General features: G+C 40.7%; 1 protein-coding gene across 1 annotated transcript in view; it reads left to right on the top strand.

The window, feature by feature from the left end:
• The window catches only part of ZBTB47 (zinc finger and BTB domain containing 47), a 684,044-nt gene that overhangs the window by 526,097 nt on the left and 134,175 nt on the right, over positions 1-23,772 (top strand). Inside the window, exon 3 of the mRNA XM_044066047.1 lies at positions 19,503-19,650. Coding sequence (XP_043921982.1) covers positions 19,503-19,650 — 148 coding nt within the window. The remainder of the gene's footprint in view (positions 1-19,502; positions 19,651-23,772) is intronic.

Below are 23,772 nucleotides of genomic sequence, written 5' to 3'. Positions count from 1 at the left end.
ATGTTATTCACAACATTCCTAAGGGGCAATTCATCCGTGCTTGTAGGATGACAACTGGTGCACATGACTTACAATTTTAATTTGATTTTATAAAACAATTGTTCCTTTCTAGAGGTTATAGTCTTTCTTTGTTGAATTCTATCATTGACGATGTTTATAACAAAAGGCAATCACATTATAAGGCAATTCTTGATGCTGATGATACCTTGATATCTAACGTGCCATCAAATACGGTGGTGTTAAATCACAATTTAGTTTGCTCATTGGATATGAGTATTAACAACAACCAGATTCGTGACATTTTAGTTAAGAATTGGAAGATTATTCACGGTAACTCAGATCTTTATGGGGTATTAGGTAAAAAACCTATTTTTGTATCTAGAAATTCTTTTAACATTAAAAAAGCTTTTGAACAGAAACCTATTAAATCCAATTACTTGGTTTCTACTGTTAAGGGTATGTTTCCTTGTAACAGTTGTAGCACTTGTAGATTTTTAGCCAAAGGACCCATGATTTTGGTTGAGGGCATGGATATAACTTTTTCTGTCCCCGAACATGTTACATGTAAAACCACAGGGGTAGTTTACATTTGCTTCTGTAGTTCATGCCCTGCATTTTATGTAGGGATGACTACTAGGAGCCTACATACACGTATTAAAGAACATCTTTATAACATCAAGACTAGAAATGAAAATAGTGCACTTTTTAAACATTCTGTTCAATGTTTGAATTTTAAAAAATTTTTGTTTACAGTTTTGGAAGTTGTCCATTCTGATTTGAGGGGTGGAGATTTTAGGAAGTTAGTTGAACAAAGTGAGACTAGGTGGCAGATTAAACTTTGTGCTGATCAAGCCCCTGGCTTAAACGATGCAGTTGACATTAAATGTTTTTTAAATGACAATATGTTAAGCATTAACAAACAAAATCTTTCTATTTCTACACTATTTTTGTAGGATTGATTATTGCTTTTCATCAACTAATTTTATTTAAAAATAATTGTTTTTAATATTGGATTATTGCTTGACCAATCAGTTAACGTGTGTGATTTATCAATTTTGTATTTAAATGAGTTTTTAAGTATGTTCATTATTCTGATGAAGTCCAAGGACGAAAGCGGATATTAAAATTTGGTGGTTACGCTATTTCTGTTGGAGCTTTTTTGCCTTTATTCTTGGTTCACTGCCTTTTATTTTGTATACGGATTTTGGTGTTTTTCTTGAAATATGCACACTTACACACACACACACACACACACACACACACACACACACACACACACACACACACACACACACACACACACACACTCGCATTTGCCAGGACTCAGAGGGTAACCCACACCTATCTACCCATTTCTAGAACATCCAAACACTGTTATACCCAGTAATGCACACAAACACATTTGTCAGTACTGAGGTGCATAGGTGCAGGTGCTCCTAGGTGTGTACCAGGCTATTGTCCGAGGAGAGATAAGAAGAGTAAGGCATGTGCATACATTGGTATCATGGCACCTGATATTTGTCAGCAGGCCATCTATCCACTGATGCCACTTGAGTGATTCCTAGGGAGACAGTTATATTCAACATCCACTCATCTGGTTTTCTCTTGAAGAGGGCCAGTGAGGTGCTCCACTTGACATGTATGCAACACATATTGCATAACATGGCCAGTGTCTGTGTTGGAACCTGTACCCAAACACGTTCTGTTGACTGTGGTAGTTTGGTTGAGGTATCCATGGCATGTGGTGTATACAGACTGGAGTTTCCTAGCTGTGGCATGCATAACCCAGCTGGGCGGACATGTCAGTCAATCAGAGATTGCCTGTAAGCAGCCAAGATGAATGCCTGAATCTGTACAAAGAACAAACAGACAGTAGACAGGCAACAGGTTATGCATTAGGATGAATGTTTTGACAGACAGACGTCTGGGACTGATAGGTATGCCATTACTACATTACAGCAGTCCTCAATAACATGTCCATAAAAATATGGTAGTCTATAGTTACTATCAACATAGCAGATCAATATCCACTAGGAGACACCTAAACACATGCAGCTCAAACACCAACAACACAATAGTCAGTACTCAGAGTCTAGCTTTGCATGCAGGGGTGTATGGTTCCAGTACTACAATCTGCAATCTACACTTACTTGGAAAACACTGTTAAAAGTAGTAACATAATGATACCATACATGCAAGTGTGCCTACATATAATCTGGGATACTACCCAAGTGTGAAACACATACACAGAGAAAGGATTGTGGTACTACACATGTATACTCAGGTGTCCCATACAGTTTACTCACACCCTTTGCTACTGTAAAGACAGCACATAGAAGCATGTTATGTAAATGGAGTTAAATACAGTTATTAAAGATGCCATTACCCTGCTATTTGATCAGACTGGAATGTGATCACTGGTTACCAGGGCTGGGCTATGCATAGCAGGTGTAAGCATTGCTTAAATGTAATTGCTAAGTGGATTTGCACACTAGTTTGCAAAGCGTACACTGTGTAAGTGCATATTCGTTTAACCGCATGTTAGCAGAGCTTAGCTTCACACAAACCCGCTTAAAGATGCTTTAAAGTGCATTAATCACCCTGTCTCCATCAGCCCTTGTTCTGCCCAGCAACAAAATAAATAGCCCATGCAGGATTTGAACCCAGGACCCTGCACATTATACTCACAGCACTTAACTACTAAGCCATCTGAGCTGTGATGATGTCTGTTGCTTTTTCAAATATACCATTCAGTACACATACTGAATAGTAGTGAACAACTGTTTTGACTACAATTGTTTAGTACTTCTAAGTGAAAATAGTGTTGAATCAGTCATGTTCGTATATGTAAATATACACATATCAGATTAATATGGTGGGATACATCTGAGAAGGTTTTTACGACACTCATGTTTACACATAAAAGGATATGGATATAAATATACATATTTTATATATATATATATATATATATATATATATATATATACATATATATATATATATATATATATATATATATATATGTGTACATATGTGTATGTATATATATATACATATGTATATATATATATATATATATATATATATATATATATATATATACATATGTATATATATATATATATATATATATATATCGGTTCACTTCAGATTATAGAGTTTCCTAAATCTCAAAACTCATATGGTGGAGACCATATGATCGAGTTTTCAGAAGCTCGAATATCTGAAGGGGGGTTAAATAAAGTGTGTGAGTGCCTTAGGTGAGGGATTCTGCAGGAGGGCAAGCCCACTGCACCCCTGCTACTTAAATATATGAAGTCCGAGATTGTGGTACAGTGAGGAACAGGGAAAGCTCTCATTCTGCAGTGTCTGCAGAAGCGTGGAACAGGAGATTTCCCTTTTCCCCACTGTAGCGTGATCTCAGAGTTAGTATATCTAAGTAGGGGTGGGGGGGTGCAGGGGGGCTTGCCCCCCTGCAGAAACTTCTTTAAATGTGCTTTTTTTATTTTCACTTCTGATGTTTGAGTTCCTGAAAACTCGAACATATGGTCTCGATAATATGAGTTTCGAGATTTTGGAAACTGGATCATCTGAAGTGGATCCATATATATATATATATATATATATATATATATATATATATATATATATATATGTGTGTGTGTGTGTATGTGTATATCATATGCCCATGACATGTGGAGTCATACCTCAGCACCATAACTGTTGACCTCTTAGTGCTAGGGAACATAATGTACATATTGCAGTTTTTAATGTAGAATGTTAGAATGTTGCTACAGTGACAGGAGTTGTGTCAACGCACATGTTGTGAAGGAAGGCTCTTCTGAAACTGACATGTATGCCAGCAGTTACTGACAGACATCATAAAATCTTCATGGGAATGCAGTAAGTGTGAATGTCCACAAAATCAGGTGTCATCGAAGACACGCACACAAACAGTTCCCAGGACCAGGATTAGATCTCCTACCTAATAGCATGCTGCACTATAGTATTACACAGTTATCACATGTGCCACAGAGCTTATATGTCCAAGAGCTGTCCAAAGGTATCTTTGAAGGTGAGTGACATCAGCAGCAGGGTTAAAGGAGGGGTATGGGAAGTGCTGTAAGTGTGAATGTCCACAAAATCAGGTGTCATCAAAGACACACACACTCTCACACATTTTCACAGTTGCCAGGACCAGGATTAGAACTCCTACCTAACTAGTTTGCTATGCTATAGTATTATGTAATTATCACATGCACCACAGAGCTTATATGTTGGAGAGCTGTCCAAAGGTATCTTTGAAGATGATTGATATCAGCAGCAGAGCTAAAGGAGGGATATGGGAAGTGTAGTAAGTGTGAATGTCCACAAAATCAGGTGTCATCAAAGACGCACACACTCTCATACACATTTTCACAGTTGCCAGGACCAGGATGGACCAGGATTAGAACTCCTGCCTAACTAGTTTGCTACACTATGGTATTACACAGTTATCACATGCACCGCAGAGCTTATATGTTGAAGAGCTGTCCAAAGGTATCTTTGAAGGTGAGTGACATCAGCAGCAGGGCTAAAGGAGGGGTATGGGAAGTGCAGTAATTGTGAATGTCCACAAAATCAGGTATCATCAAAGACACTCAAGCACTCTCACACAAACATTTTCACAGTTGCTAGGACCAGGATTAGAACTCCTACCTAACTAGTTTGCTACACTATGGTTCATAGGTTCGTACTAGGCTATCTGCCCTAAGGCATTTATAAGCCTAGCCAGAGTGTATGTGGCTTACACCACCCCTTAGGATGAGAATACTACGCCCTTTTAGGGTTTAGTTTACTATGCCTCTGTCTAGTAGTGACACAGAGATGACCCCCGAGGTAAACCTATGATCTCCCATCCATTCGTCGAGATTTCTCTTGAATAGAGTCAGTGAGGGGCTCTGCCTAACATGGACTGGGATTCTGTTCCAGAGTGTAGGGAGCCTCTGGGTTATGAATCTGTCCCTCCAGCATGTCCTATTTATTTCTGTGTTGAGGTTTAAGTCACTTGTTCTCGTGGCTCTGATGGATTTGGATTTTCTGAGGTGGAGCATGTCCATTAATTCAGGATTGGACATGGCCTTGTACGTCAGGCACAGATCACCTCTGAGTAGGCGGTATGCACTGAATAGACCTGGAGTTTTTCAGTCAGGCGGCATATGACATATGTTTAAGACCCTTTATCCTCATGGTGAGGAACTTTGGGGTCTTTCCAACTGCTGCAGGTGTCGGGTGAGATACATCCCAAATGGGGCATTGTACTCAATCATTGGCCTGATAAGAGAAGAGTACAGGGCACAATGACCTCTCTTGATCTAGATGTGAAACCCTTCATGATAAGGTGGGCAATATAGAAGGTCTTCCTAACCACTTTGGCAATGTGAGTGTCAATTGAGAGGTTACTGTCAACCTGGGTCCCTAGCTCCCTGATTACCTCTTCCGTTCTTTATGGATTACCACCTATGTGGTAATTTGTCGGTACCTTGTTTTTCCCAAAGGGTATGACTATACATTTTTGGCGTTCAGCTTAAGGCCATGGCTCTGGCACCAATTATCCATTTCTATGAGGCCTCTCTGAAGGATGTTTGTGTCCGCTGGAGTATCAATTATGGCACCCAGTTTGCAGTCATCTGAACTTTGTCAGCCACAATCCTCCTATGTTTGCCTGTACCTGAAAAATAAATGCCGAACAAGAGGGGTCCCAGGACTGAGCCCTGTGGGACACCGCTTGTGACTGGCTTAGAGTCTGACATGGCTCCAGCAACTCTGACCCTGTGGCTTCTGTCCTTGAGCCAGTTTGCAACCCATCTTGTGACATATGGGTTTACATTTAAGCTGGTGAGTTTGTCTATGATGCCCGAGTGGGGTATTGTGTCAAAGGCTTTTGCAAGGTCAAGGTAGGCTGTGTGAACTGCCTTACCCTCATCAATGGCCTTAGTGACTGTTTCAAAAAAGTCGACCAAGTTCAAAAGGCAGGATCTGCCCTTGACAAAGCCAAATTGGGTAGGATCCAATGTCTGTAGGTCCCCAATGTCTTTGTTTATGAGTTCCATAATGATCCTCTCCATAGCTTTGCAGACCAGGCTCGTCAAGCTTATGGGGCGGTAATTTCCAGGGTCCGTAGAAGCACCGCCTTTGTGAAGTGGGACCACTGTTGCCATATCCACTCTTTGGGTACGTATCCTGTAGAAGACTAAGATTAAACAGCAGCCTTATGTGTGGGTTTAGGTCCTCTTGGAGTTCATGTAGCACACAGCCCGGGACACCATCCGGTCCCATTGATGCTGTGTTTTTAGCTTTAGAGAGGGTGGCTCTCACCTGGGCATCTTGAGATGTTAGGGAGGCTACACTCTGCTGGGATAGTTATTTCTCCTTTTGGGGGGGAGGGGGAGGAGAAATTTGCACTGAACCTGTCTGCCAGAATGTTGGCAATGTCAGTGGGTTCGGTGTATTTTGTGTCATTTTGGACTAACTCTGAGCATATCTGGGAGTTTCCACCCAGGTTTCTAACATAGCTAAAGAAGGCCTTGTGATTGTCTTTTGTGTCTTTTGTGATTTTTCTCTCAAAGTTGGCCTTGGATGATTTTATGAGTGATCGTAGTTTTTTGCTAGTACTGATCAGAGACGCCTTCCCTTTTAGGGATTTTGCTCTGTCATTTAGTAGCTTCCTCCTCCTGTTGTAAAGTTTGTTTATGGCTGGGGTCCACCAGACCAGGCGCCTGCCTTTGGGGAATGGGTCTTGGTTTTATTTGGGATTGCATGATCCATGCATTCTTGAAGGTGCCCATAGAAGGCATTTGCAAAGGATTCAGCAGTGTGGGTTGTGGTTTCCACTGGCCCAGGGGCCTTGAAGGATACCACTTCAGTCTTAAGAAGTGTGAAGTTTGCTTTTGAGAAGTTCTTCACTGTGGTCTTTGTGCAGGGGTGGGGCGGATATGGATTTCCAGTGAGATTAATTTATGGTCTGATCTTACCAAAGAGGGATATACTTCCGGTGTGGAGCATTTTGTCCCCATGTTTGTGATGATCAGGTCTAGTATATTGTCTCCTCTTGTGGGAATGGTGACTAGTTGTTCCATTGCATTTGAGTTTATGAATTCTAGGAACCTTTGGGCTAGGGTGTTGGGGCTTAAGTAATGTTCCCAGTCTATGTTTGGGTAGTTGAAGTCTCCCAAAATGATGGTATTTGGAGATACTGAAAATGATGGTATTACGCATTATCACCTGGGCCACAGAGCTTATATGTTGGAGAGCTGTCCAAAGGTATCTCTGAAGGCAGGTGACATCAGCAGCAGGGCTAAAGGAGGGGTATGGGAAGTGTAGTAAGTTTGATTGTCCATAAACTCAGGTATTATGAAAGACGCACACACACACAAACACACATTTTCACAGTTGCCAGGACCAGGATTAGAATTCCTACCTAACTAGTTTGCTACACAATGATATTACACAGTTATTGCACGCGCCACAGAGTTTATATGTTGGAGAGCTGTCCAAAGGTATCTCTGAAGGCAGGTGACATCAGCAGCAGGGCTAAAGGAGGGGTATGGGAAGTGTAGTAAGTTTGATTGTCCATAAACTCAGGTATTATGAAAGACGCACACACACACAAACACACATTTTCACAGTTGCCAGGACCAGGATTAGAATTCCTACCTAACTAGTTTGCTACACAATGATATTACACAGTTATTGCACGCGCCACAGAGTTTATATGTTGGAGAGCTGTCCAAAGGTATCTTTGAAGGCAAGTGACATCAGCAGCAGGGCTAAAGGAGGGGTATGGGAAGTGCTGTAAGTGTGAATGTCCACAAAATCAGGTGTCATCAAAGACACACACACTGTCATACATTTTCACAGTTGCCAGGACCAGGATTAGAATTCCTACCTAACTAGTTTGCTACACAATGATATTACACAGTTATTGCACGTGCCACAGAATTTATATGTTGGAGAGCTGTCCAAAGGTATCTTTGAAGGCAAGTGACATCAGCAGTAGGGCTAAAGGAGGGGTATGGGAAGTGTAGTAAGTTTGAATATCCACAAAATCAGGTATTATCAAAGACACACACACACAAACACACAGATTTTCACAGTTGCCAGGACCAGGATTAGAGCTCTTACCTAACTAGTTTGCTACACCATGGTATTATGCAGTTACCGCACATGCCACAGAGCTTATCCAAAGGTATAGTTGAAGGTGAGTGACATCAGCAGCAGGGCTAAAGGATGGGTATGGAAGTGTATGTGTGAATGTCCACAAAATCAGGTGTCATTTTGACAGTTGCCAGGACCAGGATTAGATCTCCTACCTAATATGATGCTACACTATGGTATTACACAGTTATTGCATGCGCCACAAAGCTTATATGTTGGAGAGCTGTCCAAAGGTATTTTTGAAGGTGAGTGACATCAGCAGCAGGGCTAAAGAAGGGGTATGGGAAGTGCAATAAGTGTGAATGTCCAGAAAATCAGGTGTCATCAAAGACACACACACACAAATGCACACATTTTCACAGTTACCAGCACCAGGATTAGTACTCCTACCTAACTAGTTTGCTACACTATGGTATTACGCAGTTATCGCACGTGCCACAGAGCTTATATGTTGGTGATTTGTCCAAAGGTATCTTTGAAGGTGAGTGACATCAGCAGCAGGGCTAAAGGAGGGGTATGGAAAGTGCAGTTAAGTGTAAATGTCCACAAAATCAGGTGTCATCAAAGACGCACACACACTCACACACAAACACACACATTTTCACAATTGCCAGGACCAGGATTAAAACTCCTACCTAACTAGTTTGCTACACTCTAGTATTGCACAGGTACGGCACACACCACAGAGTTTATGGGCTGAGATTTTGGCAGTGGGTTATTTCAAGGTGACTGACATCCATAGGAGTGCTAAAGTAGGGCAATGGGAGGTGTAGTAAGTGTGAATGGCCTCAAAATCATTCTTCTCCAAACAGACACACACACAGTTTAACAGTTGTTATGTCTGGGCTTAGAACTCCTACCTAACTAGTTTACTACACTACAGTATGACTCAGGTATTGTGAGCGCTACCCAGCTTATAAGGCTGAGACTTGCCCAAGGGGTTATTTCAAGGTGACTGACATCAGCAGGGTGCTAACATGGGCAATGGGAAGTTCAGTGTGTGTGAATGGGCCATAAATCATTCCTCTGGAAACACACACACACTCACTCACACATAACTTCACGTTTGACAGGACCAAGTTTATAAATGCTACATGAATACCTATTTGTACTATCATGTTACACAGTTATCACAAGCACCACAGACACTAAAGGGCTGAGGGCTACCGAAAGGAATGTCTACAGTGATTGATATCAGCACATCATGTGATATAGGCCAATTGGATGTGTAGTGGGTGGGACAGCCCTCATAATGGCATTCTCTCTGTCACTGTCTGTCTCTGTGTTCCCCACATCTCTGTGTGTGTATATTTGACATATAGTCTGTTGGCCTTAGATATGTGTGAGTATACGTATCCAATGTGTGTGTGAAGCATAATTGGTGTGCAATTTGGTGTGTGTGCACAGACATCTGTAGATGACAGATATGTATAGTCCACTGTGTTGTCAGATATGGGCTTCATTTCTTTTAGTGTAGGAGCATGCCCCGTATGCAAAGTCCACCAAAGCACTCAGGAATCTAGTGTACAAACACAGGTCCACGAAGTATGTTAGGCAACACAGTTTAATTTGCCCAGTATGATCTTCTATATTGAGTATGTCAATCCATTCCAGATAGGGTTGTACTCCAGTCCAGACTTTGGTGTTCTACATCTACAGCTAGCAACCTGTTTCTGCAGGATATCTGTAGATAGGTTGACAATTATGAAGTCACAATGGGCGAAAGATAGGGGGATACTGTAACTATTGCTGTCTGTGCTGTTTGTATTACAGGGTTGGTGTTAGCAGAGATATTCAGATATATGTACTGTTTTACACTGTGATGTATTATGTCATCAACTACTGACAGATAAGATTAATTGCTCACAGTTATTTACCAGGAAATGCAAGATGAATGCAGCTGAGTCCAGTATTGTGGTCCGCAGCCTACATTCTTGCACACTCATGCCATTTTGGAGGGGTAGCTACAGACACTTGCTGATGGGTCTAAGTAAATGGTCCAGCACCTTGGTAGTATGGTGGCTGAGGATCCCTTTCTTGTACATATATCGACTTAACAGACTGTCCATATCCTGCTGTGACCATACCTCTTAGCTGTACAGATTCACCCAGATTACCCAGATGCAGGGCTCATATATGTGGACAATTCCCCTTCACATTGTGTTTTACGAGCAGGTTTGTAGCCGCCCATTCCTGGGTTTGCAGGTAGAGGTAGTATGGGCACACATCAGAGGTTCAGACTTCACACACTCCATGACATCCATGCTTCTATACCCCCCCCCCGTTATTCTATCCTCTTCCTAACATTATGCGAGCGATATCCGAGAAGTATCCCTATAGTTGGCCCTTCATCCCAATGGTATTTATGGATTGGTCCACAGTTCCTGCAGTAGGACATGGGGGCATGCTACTGGGATTTATTAACATGGCCTTACATTTGTGTTCTGGTGACTATGTTTTGTTGTTAGTTAGGACCCCATGAGATACCATACACTGGCACTACAGGTGAGGCACAGGCCTTTGGCAGAGGACTGTAGGTCATTCGGTAATGATGCAGGCCATTGCATTCTGTCACTCCTACATTCCCAGACTGTGAGCCAGTGGATTCCCCTGGGGTGACAGGGTAAGTGTGCGAGGTGTTAATGGCAGTACTTCCTGTCCATGTTGATCCATTGGTCTGGATGCAGGCAGGGTGCTGCTTACAGCTAGGGGCACACCTGGATAGGACACCTCTTCAGCATGCTGCATTCTGTGGGTTTCCCCATACAGATGTGGGGTCATAGTGTACTCATTCCCAACAGCAAGGATATGACCTGTGCTAAACCTGTGGCTGATAGTGAGGTGAGCTGACTGCATGTGTGGTATAGAAACTACTTGCAGCTGACTCACAGATATACCTGGGACATTCCCCTTATGCTGCCTTGTGTGGGGACATAGGCAGTCTCTACTTCATAACTGTGGCTTTTGTGGTCTGCCAGTGATTGTCCAGACTACACCAGTAGTCCATACTACACAGACAACTAATGTGCTGCTAACCTGTATGTACAATTCTATAGTTGTGTGCATTGACGGTTACATTTTATGCACTCTGTCTAGGGTACTTCCACCTGTGCACTGTGTGTATGTATGTGCCCACATTCAGAGCATGTCCATCTTTCAGATGGTGACAGATTTTGACATCTGGACAGTGAGTATGGGCGACTGCTGACATGGGTATTGCTGAGAAGCATTGCAGTTGGCACTGCAGTTGTCAGAACATGGCCCTGTCAACCACAGTACTGCCCTTAGGCCACCAAGACACAACCCTCCATGCCTACATGCTGACCACTTCCAGACAATATCGAACACACAATAACGTAACACACATGCCCCTGCATATTGTACACATGCAACAATCTATGCTGTAGACTGGGCCAGCTCTGGTAATCTGTGCTCCACTGATATTACTCCCCACACTTACATTTTACTGCATTTCTTCATAGGATTGTGGGGAGGAGGCACACCTGACAACTTTAAACATTTGCTATGACTGTACTGGTATTTCAGGTACTCTATTGACTTCTGTTTCATATTCTATTCTGACCTATCATGCAGACTGGAGGCATATCAGTAGAGTACAGATCTTATGTTTTATTGACCTACATTTCAGTTTCAGACTTCTTACCCTTCAGAACTAACATACAACTGCCAGACCTGTTGTAGTCTGTCTGTGTAGGTCTGGAGGGGGGCTGTGCACCATTGCCATCAATTGGAGGCCTTAGCACAGCCTTTCTTTATGGTCATCTACACCTGTCCTGCTGGCTGAGGCTGGTGGTGGGTATGTGAGCCTCACTGACATGCATGTGTGTGTCCTATAGACACATACAGTTATTTGGGCCACCAATGTACTGCGGTGGGATTTGTCACCTTGTCTAGTACTGCCTAGTATATTGACACCAGTATTTGTTATGGATTTCATGCTGCCCATATAGGTGTCCAGTATCTGCTGCCATCCCATTCAGCCACCTAATTCCCTTGCATGCTCACATCCATACCATACATACAACTATCATAACATACTACTCCATTCAGTAATTGATAGGAAGGGTGACTTATGTTGTTGCTGGGCCAGTACTGAGGATGGTGCTGGAGGGCTGACTATGTTGGATGCACATAGTACACTACCTATACATGGTAAAGCACAGGTAGTGTCATGTTTGGCATCCCTTTTACTGTATGTGCGAGTCAGAGAGAAGTGTCATTCCCTGGGTCCCTACCATGCCAGTGTATGTGCTATGCATTGCCTCTTTACCAAGGCCTGGGCATACTGGGCATGTCTCCTTCTGTCTACAGGGGCAAGCTCAGGATGTTCCTCCTCTGAGTCCCTCTGTGCCTGTGCTGGCCTTGGCAAGGGTGGGGAGGTTGTGTGGCCCTGCCCCATGCTGTTCCTGCTCAGCTGTTTCCACAGGATCATATTGTGTAGCATGGCACATACTATGAACATTTGTGTACATGTAGCTGGAGAGTACTGCAAGGCTCCACAGGATATGTCCAGGCAGCGGAACTGTGACTTGAGCATCTCAAACATACGGTCTATAATGATTCTGGTTTGTGCATGTGCCTCATTATGGCATTCTTGTTCAGGTGTGTGTGCATTTCTGAGGGGTGTCATTAGCCACGGCTCCAGTGCGTAGCCAGTGTCCCCCACTAGGAGGCCATATGGGATGTCCCCACTGGCAAATGACTGGAACAGCTGTGGGAGTCATGACAGCTTCCAGGGCTGCCAGCACACACATTCAAGGTAATTCCCTGGGCATCACACATGACCTGGGTTTTGATGGAGGGGAAGCCCTTGTGGTTTATGTAGACCCTACCCCACTTGCCGGGTGGTGCTTTGATGTATATGTGCATGCAGTCTATAGCACCCACTACCTCAGGGTATTCTGCTATTTGGTGGAAGAGACGCATATTACTGGTGAACACCTCATGGGTATTGAGGAAATATATGTGCTCACCAGCATGTGCTGACATGGCATCCAGGAACTGGTGAAGTATCCTGGATGCTGATGGCTGTGAGATCCCCATGATATCCCCAGTTGGCCTTTGAAAGGTACCTGTGGCTGGTATTCTTAGGCCTACACATAACTTGTTATCCACTGGAATGGGTTCCCGTCTGTTGGTTTTCTGTGTGAGGCGGGGCCGGCATAGCTTAACAATTTGTTGTAGAATGTCCCTGTCCACCCTATAGCGCTCCACTATCTCCAGCTCATATAGCCCCTGGTAGGTTACCCTGGGTCTGTACACTCTTTTCCTCCTCCTCACTGTGGGATGGTCATCAGCATTCACATCATCACCACCCTCAGCCTCTTGCACATATTGATGTATGAGAGCAACAGCAGCCCCTAACATTTTGTTAGTTTTGTCAGATAAAATTTCCCCATCTGTGTACACCTGTGGTGTAGAGTTTGTGGGAAAAAACAGACTGAAATGTGTTTGCATAGTTTATAGTTGTGTGCTGGGCTGCTGCCTGTGTAATTGTCTGATTCTGATACATTTCACTTGACAGCTATACTAGTTCTCCTTGATTGCCTTCCTACTGCTGTTTCCATTTCCAGATTCCTCCCTATTTAAGCCTCAAGGCACGCCGCACATACCCAGTGCTCAAATGTAAACAGTTCTGCTATTTCCTGTGTGTTTTTTTTTTTTTTAGGTCTGCTGCACACCTCACACACCTGTTTACCCAATGTAAGCACTTTTAAGCAGAAATGGCTCTCCCTGGACATGAACACTTTCTGCATTTCATGGAATAAGACAATACAGATTCAGACCCCCCCCCCCCTTACTTAGCTGTGCTTAGCTAAGGGTAAACACGGGCCACAGAGCTCCAATGAGCTTACAGCAAGCATGACACACCCCCTTATGAAGTCATTCAGCTTTTAGGCTTGCACTGTTGTATTCCTGTACCTACACGGTTAGGTTCAAGCTGACACTTTGAAGAAATCTGTGATTCAGTATAACTCCCCTCATTTGCATACCCCATTGTGTAGGTCGTTAGTAACTATACTTAAACAGACCCTTTCTCCTTGACAACCGCTACTCTCGGGTATTGTTTACATTCGGCATGCCATTGACTACAATGGCAAAATGCAGAATTCACTTAAAATTAACTATTCCCATTTTGTTTTTTTATTTTTGGCACAATCTCGTTTGCATGCAGCTGCCCTAAGCTTAAACAGCCGAGATCGACCAAAAAAAAAAAAAAAAGTTTACTTTTAAAAAAAATAATCAGTTTTTAAAGCCAGTGGCCTTATATTTGGCCATTAGCATGTGTATTAAACATAATACATGCTTTTACATGAGCTGTCATGCCTCCATTTTGTCAGATGCAGAAATGCATTTGGTTACTAGCCGAATACTTTTCTGTACTGACACTGTTCTTAAAGAGAGTCTGTGCAGCTTGGTGAATCACAAAATCACCTCACTTGCATGTTTTCACCAGCAAATGAGGTCATTTGCATATTTTCCAGTTTTCCATGCAGGAACAATGTAGGGCCGCTCGTGCACGTGAAAACGCCACTTTCCTGGATCGCTTGGCAGCCATTTCCCATGCAGGAGCTCCTACGCTGTTCCTGCATGGAAAAACATGTTTCCTGAATCTCGGGGAATGTCTGTCTTGTATTAGTAAGAATCTTTGGTGCTTTTCATAGCTTCTCATAGCATTGTTGAGTTCCTTATGCTTTATGAGTTGGGAAGAAGAAGAAAGATTTACCCAAGGCTAGAAGATGTAGTTCTTGTTATATAATTACTTTGTTTTTAACTAATTTGTTTTTTAATCAAACTTGTTTTTATGTAACTGGCCGGTTCCTTGGCAGGTTTTTATATACATAAAACACCTTTCATATCTGATATACCTTATACTTGTATATATGCACACTTTATATGCTTATAGATCAGGGAACAACCTGATATGTTATAACATGCGGCTGGATTTGCTTTGCGATCTGGCGAGTTTTGAATGGTTTCCAGCCTAAAACATATACATAAAATAAAATATACATGCTTTAGTACATATATCTTTAAATGCCTCTAACTTGTTAGAGGAGGATATGACATCACTAGTTGTTCATTTTCGTTTTCTTTTTAAATAAACTTTTGTAACTTGCTGAGTTTAATGCTGATGAAGCTCCTGTCTTTGCAGGAGTGAAAAACGCTGTGTCTCTGTATCGAATAAAGTGCGTTTTCTACCTTTTTGGAACCTTGGCTTGAGTGAAACCGTTTGTTTTTCATTAGTTTTGTTTTTCCGTTTCACTTGATTGTTATATAATTTGTTAATCCCCTTATCACACTAGATTGTATCTCATCTGCATCATAAATAAGACCTGTTGGAGGGACAGGTATGGCATGTGTCTGAGAGACCACCTCTTCTCTGGGACAGACCTCTGAACCATGTACAGCAGAGTTCCTCCCTTCACTATTGAAATGCAACTTGTATCAGTCGATGGGGAATCTTAGCATTACCCTTGCTCAGCCACCTATGTCCTTATTGTAAAGAAGAAGCTTGCAAATGCTCAATTCTCCATACCCAAGCTATACCCTCAATAAAATAATTGGTATCAAAACCTATCAAATACATTTGGGATGCATGGCTAGGATAAAAAAGGCCCTTTAGGGTTGTTAGCATGGCTAGGATGAAAAAGGCCCTTTAGGATTGTTAGCCTAGTGATTACCTAAAACTGCGGTGGTGGTGCTGCGGTAGTGTTGTCGCCTCACAGTAAGATGTTGTCCTGTTCGATTCACAGCTAGAGCGTCTTCTGTGTGGAGACATGCGTGAATGGGCGTACCTTCATTGAAGGTTGTGCGTCAGAGCTGGCAACTCGGCACGTAAAAATCTACTGCCAATCATTAGCGGACCGGAGTTCCGCTGTGGCGACCCCTAACTGGGAAAAGCTGAAAGACACAACAAGCCTAGTGATTACCTATGAACCTATCAAGGTGTTCAGCTGCAGATTTTAATTGTTTTTGTGATCTATTAATGGTCTCGCTAACTTGTTCTTAAGATACAGCAGCATAGCTTAAAACTGTCCAGATTTTCATAGAATGTCCAGATTTTTGACTCATATTTTGGACTGTTCCTCATAAATTCTGTGTTTTTTCTGGCAAATCATTGAGGATTGAAGTCACTGGATAATAACAGACATTTGAGTTTCAGATTTTATATCCTTCTGAAAATGCACGCTAATACAAAATCTTTTATTCTGTCAACATTCTAAATTTATTAGAGCAATATTTAAAATGTGTCTCTGTTTTGGGGCCTTTGTCCTCCCATTATTTTTGCCTTTGTGCAAATTTCTAGTTCTCACAGTTTGAAAGGTATGCATAGCAGTGGTCAACAACTAGTTGTGGTCAGGCTAAACAAATCACTATACTATTGAGAAGACACTGTTCCTGGTAACTTTGCAACCATCCAGAACACAAGGAAATAAATGCATGCTTCTGCATCTTGAGCACCTCTTCTCCTTTTATATGATACTTTTTAAGTGTTATTAACAGTCACTCTGGATATTAAATACATATTATTTTCAACACTGACTACTCTGGTCGCAGCACTCTCATTAAGCTTTGTCTTCATTTTGGCACTCTTCAATAATTATGTCAATCATATTATCATGCAGATATGATTGCTGTATTAGATTGATGAGTGTAATTGTGGAACTCAGCATTTACAGCCTTTAGGAACAATGTTTATTTCTTGGATAGCAGGCTTCTCTTTTTAACTTTTTTCTACTTTTGTTTAAAACAAGATTGTTTAATATCTGGTATGGCTACAGTTTCAATTTTTTTTTCTTTTATTAGAAAAAGTATATTTAAATTTGAAATCAGAAACTCATATACTGTGTTCGGGGTATGAAAAGTTGTAGACTGATAAGAAATGGTTTCCTCTACAATGCATCAACCCCCAGCCCCTCATTATGCACATGTTCAACCTTTGCCACACCAGACTATTCCCTTAGGTAAACATATGATCTTAAAAGTTTCCTCCCGTGTGAATACTGAAGTTTTTTGTTTTGCAAATATACATTACCTACAAACAAACAGACAAGTGTTCTAGTGGGCTAAGCCCCACTCTACTTTTTTTAAATTATTTTCACTTCATTGTCGCTGCAGTTCAGTGAAGAAGCAGTCATGAAAATGGACTTACCTTTTGCTCAGAGGCACTATGATCAACAAGTAAACAGAAAACTGTAATTTTATATCTTATACGTTGCTACAACACACAGCAAGCAAGCAAATATTTCTAAGAATTTGATGAGATTATGAGAGTGAGATAAGAATGGGAAATGAGAGTTGATAATACTGGAATTAAGAAAAAAGGGTCGGTGGGCAAGAAGCAACGCATTATACAAAGATAGAGGCAAGATCTAAAAGAAAGCCAGTAGGATGGTTACTTTGCAGGCAAATTGTGGGAACTATAAGCTGCAGAAGTTTGGAAATAGCAAGAGCAGGGTGGAGAATGAAAAGGTACCTGAGAGGAAGAGACAGGTTCCATTAATGAAGAGCAGATGGTTACTGAAAGGAAATGTGAAATTATTTTTAAATATATCTGTAAGGGCTAAGTACAGAACAGAGGAGACTATGAGAAAGCTGGATTAGTCTGGTAAAGGTGGTAGAAGGAAATGTTTTTTGTAAATTGCTGAAGAAGATAGGTCCAGTGTGGCATCAGCAGATGAAATGATTGCAGACATGGGCACCAGATATTGATTCAATGGTATTAATCAGGAAAGAAAGGGGATTAAAGTTTCTGAAATGGGAATAAAGGACCTCTGGCCTCCTAGGCCTGCATGTCGTATTTTATTCCTTTGGAGTGCAGACTGGTGCAGAGGATTTGGAAGATGATGCTTGAGGAAAGCAATAACATTTTTTTTGTGTTTCATTTAGATGGGATATGAAAAAAAATGATTTTTATATCAAAGAAAAAAGTGGCCAGTACAGATGAGGGAGAAAGAAACAATGTTCATAATGGATGAATAGATGAGGATATACAGAGATATCAACTGCACAGGGAAAAAGAAAAAGATATATATATATATATATATATATATATATATATATATATATATATATATATATATATATATATATATATAAAATATATACACAACGTAATAGAAACTGGTCAAATAGAATGATGGATGATTAAGAGTAGGAAGAAGTAGGCAGAAGTGACGGTGCTTTGTAATATTAAAAATAGAACATGATGAGTGCAACAGAAGAAACAGGTAAGTAGCTCATGTTTCTGCATATGAGTAAAAACAGTACAAAATGATTTATTTATTAAAAACATTCAGTTACAGTCAGCTTTCATTTCTGTTCATTAAATTGTTTACATGACAAAATAATTTTTATGACTGAAGGAGCAAAGCTAAATTATATGCTTTCTAGGTATTGTCTAGCCTTTTGTAACCCTTGATGATGCCTGCCTGTCTGTCCCCATCCTTTCTTTGTGTTCCTTTTCTCCTAGTTTCTAGTAGGGTCAGTCAAGTAGTAGCAGAAAAACAAAATCCTCATTCCTCTCCCCAAAGAACAGAGGAGAGCTGGCCTTGGCTTCCTCACTCTCTCAATCACACACACACACACACACACACACACACACACACACACACACACACACACACACACACACACACTAGCCCTTTAATACAGATGGTTTCAGCAGATGCTCTGTACTTTTACCCCAGGGTCAGCTATAACTTTGAAATTTGCTAATGTATTCTCATTAGATGCACAGCTGTAACATATGCCTTCCCAGTGCATTGGTATCGAATGTAAGGCTTCCATTTCATACACAGTGAAGTATGATCCTCAGGATAACAATTTGAAATCTCAGGACCCCCTTCTGTGGGTTCTGTAATGCTGAGACTGAATGGCTGAAAAAATGGACTTAATTATACTAAGTCCGAGATAGCCATTTCTCAGAATATTCTCTTTTTTCCAAGGTATGGAGATCTCATAGTTGGTATATATTAGTTTGGGGAGGGGGGCTTATTCCCCACATCAGACATGCAACCAGTTTGAAGAAGAGCAATGTTTGATATTTGCTCTTTTCTTGTGTTTTCATTTTTTTTGGTGTGTCAGCATACTCAGCATTACAAGTATCGACATTTCTATAGGGATCCACTACATTGACTACTTTAAAAAGAGGTAAAAGAGTATCTTTCCACCAGAATCATACTGGTGATTGCATTTCACAAGCTGTTATGAATATTTTTTTCAGGTTTCATTGAACAATCTGAAGTTCTCAACAGTAGATTTGCCTTTTTTTCTAGTGTGTTACCTGTGGGAAGGCCTTCAAGAAGCTGTGGTCTCTTCATGAGCACAACAAAATAGTCCATGGCTATGCAGAAAAAAAATTTTCCTGTGAAATTTGTGAGAAGAAATTCTACACCATGGCTCACGTCCGAAAGCACATGGTCGGTGAGTAAAATCATTTTTATTGCATGATTCACTGGTTCGTTCTACCATTTTTTTTTTTTTTTTACATTTTTATGCTATGCAGATATTTCAAAAATCACACAAAACAAGCACTGACAGATTTTTTTTTATAGAGGGTAACATCTTCCTTCATTCAGCTAATTTCTTTTTCTTGTCTTTTGTTGAAAGAGATGATGCATTGTTGAACATTTTGAGAGAGAGAGAGACAGAGAGAGAGAGAGAGAGAGAGAGAGAGAGAGAGAGAGAGATTGCCTGCTGCTCAGGGACTAAACAGAAAAGGCATGGGGATTGTACTCTTGAACACTGCATCCCCAATAGAGGAGGGAGACCACCCATGCACTGCCCATTGCATGCCTCCCCACTGGTCATTGTCCAGCGTGCATGGCACTAAAAGTTATAATAGGAAAATGGTCTATGACCAGCACAGATGATGCTGCACCAGAAATCCTGATCTCCTTTCATTCTCTCATCCTCATTGCAAAACATTAAACCACACCACCAACTGGGGGCTGGTGGCTGCAGTCCAGGGAAAAGCTGAATAAACAGGGTACAACAAAGACAGAGAGATTGAGGGGGTATCAAACTACCACAGGGGACAAAAATTGAACATGTCAAAAGGAGAATGCTGGCAGTAAATAAAGTGAGTGCAAGTATGTCACTGCAGGACACTGCCGCCACACCGGGCCCCATCCCACACCAGTAACTAAGGTGAGAAGCTTAAAGCAGCACCATTAAATTAACCCCAGAATGCACCAACATGAAAAGGTGATTGTACTTTTGAAGAGCTACAGGGAATGACAGTAGTGCATTTTTGCACCATTCTTTAAAATATCTAGTGTTTGATTACAACAAAATGCATGGGCTATTGAGAAACATTATTTAGTGATTTTCTAGGTGTCTGGGTTAATAGAATCAAAGTTTGTGCCTGTCTAGTCAGTGCAAATTTGAAAACTAATTGGCACTGTCCTTGTGCTAACCCTGACTGAAACTTTTATTTCCCTCCAGCTTATACCCTTCCCCTCTCCCCATCTTTTCCCTCCAAATCTAGTTACTTCTCTTTTGCTTTCCTCTTAGTAATACAATTTAATTTAAGGACTTTACTCTTTCTACCCCATACCCTTTTTGTTTCTTATAAACTTGCTTATTTATATTTAGTTTAAATTTTAGCATAATGACTATAGTCTTCATTTTTATAACTATATTTCCTTTTTTTTTGTTTATTTGACTTAGTTATACATTTTTTTTAAATGGTGTTTTTGTTTTTGCTTGGAGCTTTTCTCCCTGGGCCTCTACTGAAAATGGACATATATCCAGCTAGACTAGCCCGGTCAACAAATGTAAAATAAATAAATAAATAAATAAATAAGTGTAGTGCCACAGTATACTAAAATGAATGTAAACAGCCTAAATTATATTTTTATTTCAATGTGTATGAAATGTTGCATGCTTTTGCATATCCATATGACTGCACACCACATACGGAGTTTGTAAGTTAAAAATTTAGCTTTGCATACATTAGCAGTCCATAGTTTAGCTAAATCCCACATTGCCCTCAGATCAGGTCCTTAGCAGATAGTTATGGTCCTGACTTATGTCCTCTTAACATGTGCACAATATGTTTACTTGCTGAGAGGTTAGAGATAGCTATCTGATGATAAATGGAACGTGAAGACATGCTGCTTGTTAACCTGGTAAATTTACTTGTCACAAGTGCCTATTTTCATGGAAATCCATTATTACATTCTATTTGAGTCATTTGCTCACGATCATACACAAGTAAATGAAGACTGAGGGACTCAAACCTAGGATTATAGTTCCTGCTACTACTTCTGGTCTGGTTTTAACTCCTAATGTTATCCAGAAGCAGGAATAGAGGTAGAAGATATATCATTTCTGTATTATGGTGAATGAATGAAAGGTTTGTTTGTCTTATGTATGCCTCAAGATATTAAATAACCATAACAAAATATCATGTTGATGGCTCATCTTGAGGCCTTGCAAATAATAGATAAGTAGCTTGGGTATGTATGCCATCAGTTTGTTCTGAGAATATTTTGCAGGTTCATTTACAGATTCATTTTGTAGTAATTTTTGGCCTTCTAGAAATGCTGCAAAATCTCCCTTAGAGAACAGACATTTTCATTATTGATGACAGCAACAGGAAATGCATGTTCTTTGTCGTATTGATTCCTGTGACATTGGTTAAACTTTGTTGATAAGAAGGATAGACTAAGACTTCTATGACAGTGTTTTCAGCCTGTATACTGAGTTATTCAGCCAGTAAAGAGCTTATAGGAAAATAGGGATGAAATTGGTTTAAATATAAACCCTGAAAGTAAATGGCAAATAATAAGCAATTATATAAAAAGCAGTAGAGTGGGATAAAGAGATGATGGATTTGGGACACTGCGTAGACTGTGATAAAGCCATTTACAAGGAACTGTTCTGGATAATGTGATTCTCCACTGGTTACAGTTAGCTATCTGGGCTGATAAAGGAAGTTGCTCATCTCCAGGATTAGCCACCAAAAAAATAATAGGATTTCTATCTGGCCCAGAGAACACAGCAGGCCACAATCTCTTCTGCCTTAGGCTTTTCTAAGATAGAGGCACAGTAAAATAGTGGGCACTGTAATAGTACTTTGTTGAAAAAGAGGTGCATCCCTCTTGCAGTACTTCTTCACAATATACATGTTGTATAGATTTGTAACTCTGAGGAAGCATCAGCAGCAGAAATCAAGAAGACTGCTTGAATCTTTTAGTGTGACCTATAGGGTGTGACACCAGGAGAAGGAAACTTCTTTTTTTGGGGTGGTCATTATTATTTGTATTGCAAATTTAAAGGACAGAGCGTAGCTGCATCTGGTAGGAGACTGGATGTTATTACCAATGTTGGATAACTGCGCTGGCTATGAAAAGTTTCACAGTGGCACATATAGCGCCTCATAAGCTTAACTTTCAGACAGCATAGTGCATAACCATAGGGCTTGAAGCTTTTGCTAAGTTTCTTGAAATCTGATATTTGATTCATTCAGTCTCTGTTTGCTGTTTCTGTGACTCTGAACAAGATGCTTAACCCAGTAGTCCTCCTGAAAAGTAGTACATGTCAATAGCGGGTTATTGTGGTTAACAAATCAATAAAAAGGAGCCTGAGGTAGTAGGGAAGGGCCTTAAATGTGCAGTAATTCTATATGCTTTCTTCGAAGTACTGATGGTCAGTGGTATGGGCAGCAGTACAATAATCCACCTCAAGGCATTTTGTGAATGGATGAACAGCTAGTGCAGACACATGGCTGAAGGGTGCACTGTATATATATATATATATATATATATATATATATATATATATATATATATATATATATATATATATATATATATATATAAAGGTGACAAGTATTTCATATGAAAGCATTTAAACTTGCAAACAACATAACATTAAAGTCACCAAAGATGTGTATTCTAGTAGTGGAAACTTGATTAGAAGATCAGTAAAAATGAGTAAAAGTGAAGGATAATATTTATATTTAATAGCAAAGTAAAAATGAAATCAAACATGAGTATTAATCCTCACAGCCTAGGAAAAAGTAATTTGAATAAATATTCGATTGAAGGAAAATAGTGACTGCGGTGGTGGTGCTGCGGTAGCGTTGTCTCCTCACAGTTAGACGTTGCCCGTTCGATTCTCAGTTAGAGCGTCTTCTGTGTGGCGACCTGCATGAATGGGTGTTCCTTCGTTGAAGGTTGTGCATTAGGCCCGGCAAGCCAGCACGTAAAAATCTACTGCCAATCATTAGCGGACCGGAGTTACGCTGTGGTGACCCCCAACCGGGAAAAGCCGAAAGACACAACAACATTTGATTGAAGGAAAATGTAATGATATTTTTATAGTAACTGAAATTTAGTTAAAAAAGAGACTCATGGCTTCTGAGCTTCTTCAACATTTCAGAAAACGTTACTTTCTTCAGAGCAACAATCTGCAGCTCAACAATAAATCAACATGGGTTAATAACCAGAAAGAGCTGCCCCTCAGCCCTTAAGAGGGGAGTACTGGTAGACATTGTCAAGTTACACTTTACCAAGGCCTTTAACTCATTCCTGCACA

Source organism: Protopterus annectens, chromosome 3.part0 (genome assembly GCF_019279795.1).
Source record: "Protopterus annectens isolate FY-2018-M chromosome 3.part0, PAN1.0, whole genome shotgun sequence".
NCBI classification, from domain to species: domain Eukaryota; kingdom Metazoa; phylum Chordata; order Ceratodontiformes; family Protopteridae; genus Protopterus; species Protopterus annectens.
The sequence above is the reverse complement of the archived record's forward strand: the minus strand, read 5'-3'. Positions and strand labels throughout refer to the sequence as shown.